The sequence below is a fragment of the Echiichthys vipera genome (genome assembly GCF_963691815.1).
Source record: "Echiichthys vipera genome assembly, chromosome: 12".
Lineage (NCBI taxonomy): Eukaryota > Metazoa > Chordata > Actinopteri > Perciformes > Trachinidae > Echiichthys > Echiichthys vipera.
This window is the reverse complement of record NC_139837.1, coordinates 107501-110000: the sequence shown is the minus strand read 5'-3', so window position 1 is coordinate 110000 and position 2500 is coordinate 107501. Positions and strand designations below refer to the sequence as shown.

The 2500-nt window shown below is 44.5% G+C and overlaps 1 protein-coding gene across 3 annotated transcripts in view; it reads left to right on the top strand.

Annotated features, from left to right (window-relative positions):
• The window catches only part of tecpr2 (tectonin beta-propeller repeat containing 2), a 31310-nt gene that overhangs the window by 7251 nt on the left and 21559 nt on the right, over positions 1 to 2500 (top strand). For all 3 annotated transcript variants that reach the window (XM_083923620.1, XM_083923619.1, XM_083923618.1), the window contains one exon: positions 305 to 462. In XM_083923620.1, coding sequence (XP_083779746.1) covers positions 305 to 462 — 158 coding nt within the window. The remainder of the gene's footprint in view (positions 1 to 304; positions 463 to 2500) is intronic.

The window sequence follows — 2500 nt, the reverse complement described above, 5'->3', positions numbered from 1 at the left end:
TCATGTGTGTGTGTCTGTGTGTGTGTCTGTGTGTGTGTGTGTGTGTGTGTGTGTGTGTGTGTGTGTGTGTGTGTGTGTGTGTCTGTGTGTGTGTCCCTGTGTGTGTGTGTGTGTGTGTGTGTGTGTGTGTGTGTGTGTGTGTGTGTGTGTGTGTGTGTGTCCCTGTGTGTGTGTGTGTGTGTGTGTGTGTGTGTGTGTGTGTGTGTGTCCCTGTGTGTGTGTGTGTGTGTGTGTGTGTCTGTGTCCCTGTGTGTGTGTGTGTGTGTGTGTGTGTGTGTGTGTGTGTGTGTGTGTGTGTGTGCAGGGTGTGTGTAGCCCCGTGCAGCTGCTGCAGGAGTCCTCAGGGGTGGTGCAGATGGAGTACAGGCACCAGGTTCTGCTGATCTCCACCCAACACAGGTCTCTGCTCTACTGCAGCCAGAGCCAGGAGGTGCTGCAGCTGGGCACCAGGCCCCGCAGGAGGTACACAACACACAACACACACAACACACAACACACAACACACACACACAACACACAACACACAACACACAACACACAACACACAACACACAACACACACACAACACACAACACACAACACACAACACAACACACAACACACACAACACACAACACACAACACGACACACAACACACAACACACACAACACACACAACACACACAACACAACACAACACACAACACACAACACAACACACACAACACACAACACACACAACACACAACACACACAACACACAACACACACAACACACAACACACAACACACAACACAACACACAACACACACAACACACAGAGCACAACACAACACACAACACACAACACACAACACACACAACACAACAACACACAACAACACACAACAACACACAACAACACAACACACAACACAACACACACAACACACACAACACACAACACAACACAACACAACACAGCACAACACAACACAACACAACACACACAACACACAACACACACAACAACACAACACACACAACACACACAACAACACACAACAACACAACACAACACACACAACAACACACAACAACACAACACACACAACACACAACACACACAACACACAACACAACACACACACAACACACAACAACACAACACAACACACACAACAACACAGAACACACAACACAACACAACACACACACAACACAACACACAACACACACAACACAACACACAACACAACACAACACACAACACACACAACACAACACACACAACACACAACACACAACACACACAACAACACAACACACAACACAACACACAACACACACAACACAACACGACACACACAACACAACACAACACACACAACACACAACACAACACACAACACAACACACAACACACACAACAACACAACACACAACACAACACACAACACAACACACACAACACACAACAACACAACACACAACACAACACACAACACAACACACACAACACACAACAACACACAACACACAACAACAACACAACACACAACAACACAACAACAACACACAACACAACAACACAGAACACACAACAACACACAACACACACAACACACACAACACAACACAGAACACACACAACACAACACACAACAACACACAACAAGCAACAATACACAACACACAACATCCCATAATACACAACAACATGTGTGTTGTCATGGGAACAGTCGTACAGATATATTAACTGTGCTGTTGCCATGGGAACAGTCGTATAGATATGTTACTGTGGTGTTGCCATGGGAACAGTCGTATAGATATATTAACTGTGGTGTTGCCATGGGAACAGTCCTATAGATATGTTACTGTGGTGTTGCCATGGGAACAGTCGTACAGATATATTAACTGTGGTGTTGTCATGGGAACAGTCGTACAGAAATATTAACTGTGGTGTTGCCATGGGAACAGTCGTATAGATATATTAACTGTGGTGTTGTCATGGGAACAGTCGTACAGAAATATTAACTGTGGTGTTGTCATGGGAACAGTCGTACAGAAATATTAACTGTGGTGTTGCCATGGGAACAGTCGTACAGATATATTAACTGTGGTGTTGTCATGGGAACAGTCGTACAGATATATTAACTGTGGTGTTGTCATGGGAACAGTCGTACAGATATATTAACTGTGCTGTTGCCATGGGAACAGTCGTACAGAAATATTAACTGTGGTGTTGCCATGGGAACAGTCCTATAGATATATTAACTGTGGTGTTGTCATGGGAACAGTCCTATAGATATATTAACTGTGGTGTTGTCATGGGAACAGTCCTATAGAAATATTAACTGTGGTGTTGCCATGGGAACAGTCCTATAGAAATATTAACTGTGGTGTTGCCATGGGAACAGTCCTATAGAAATATTAACTGTGGTGTTGCCATGGTAACAGTGGTACTGATGTGTGACTGTGGCGTTGTCATGGTAACAGTGGTCCTGATGTGTGACTGTGGCGTTGTCATGGTAACAGT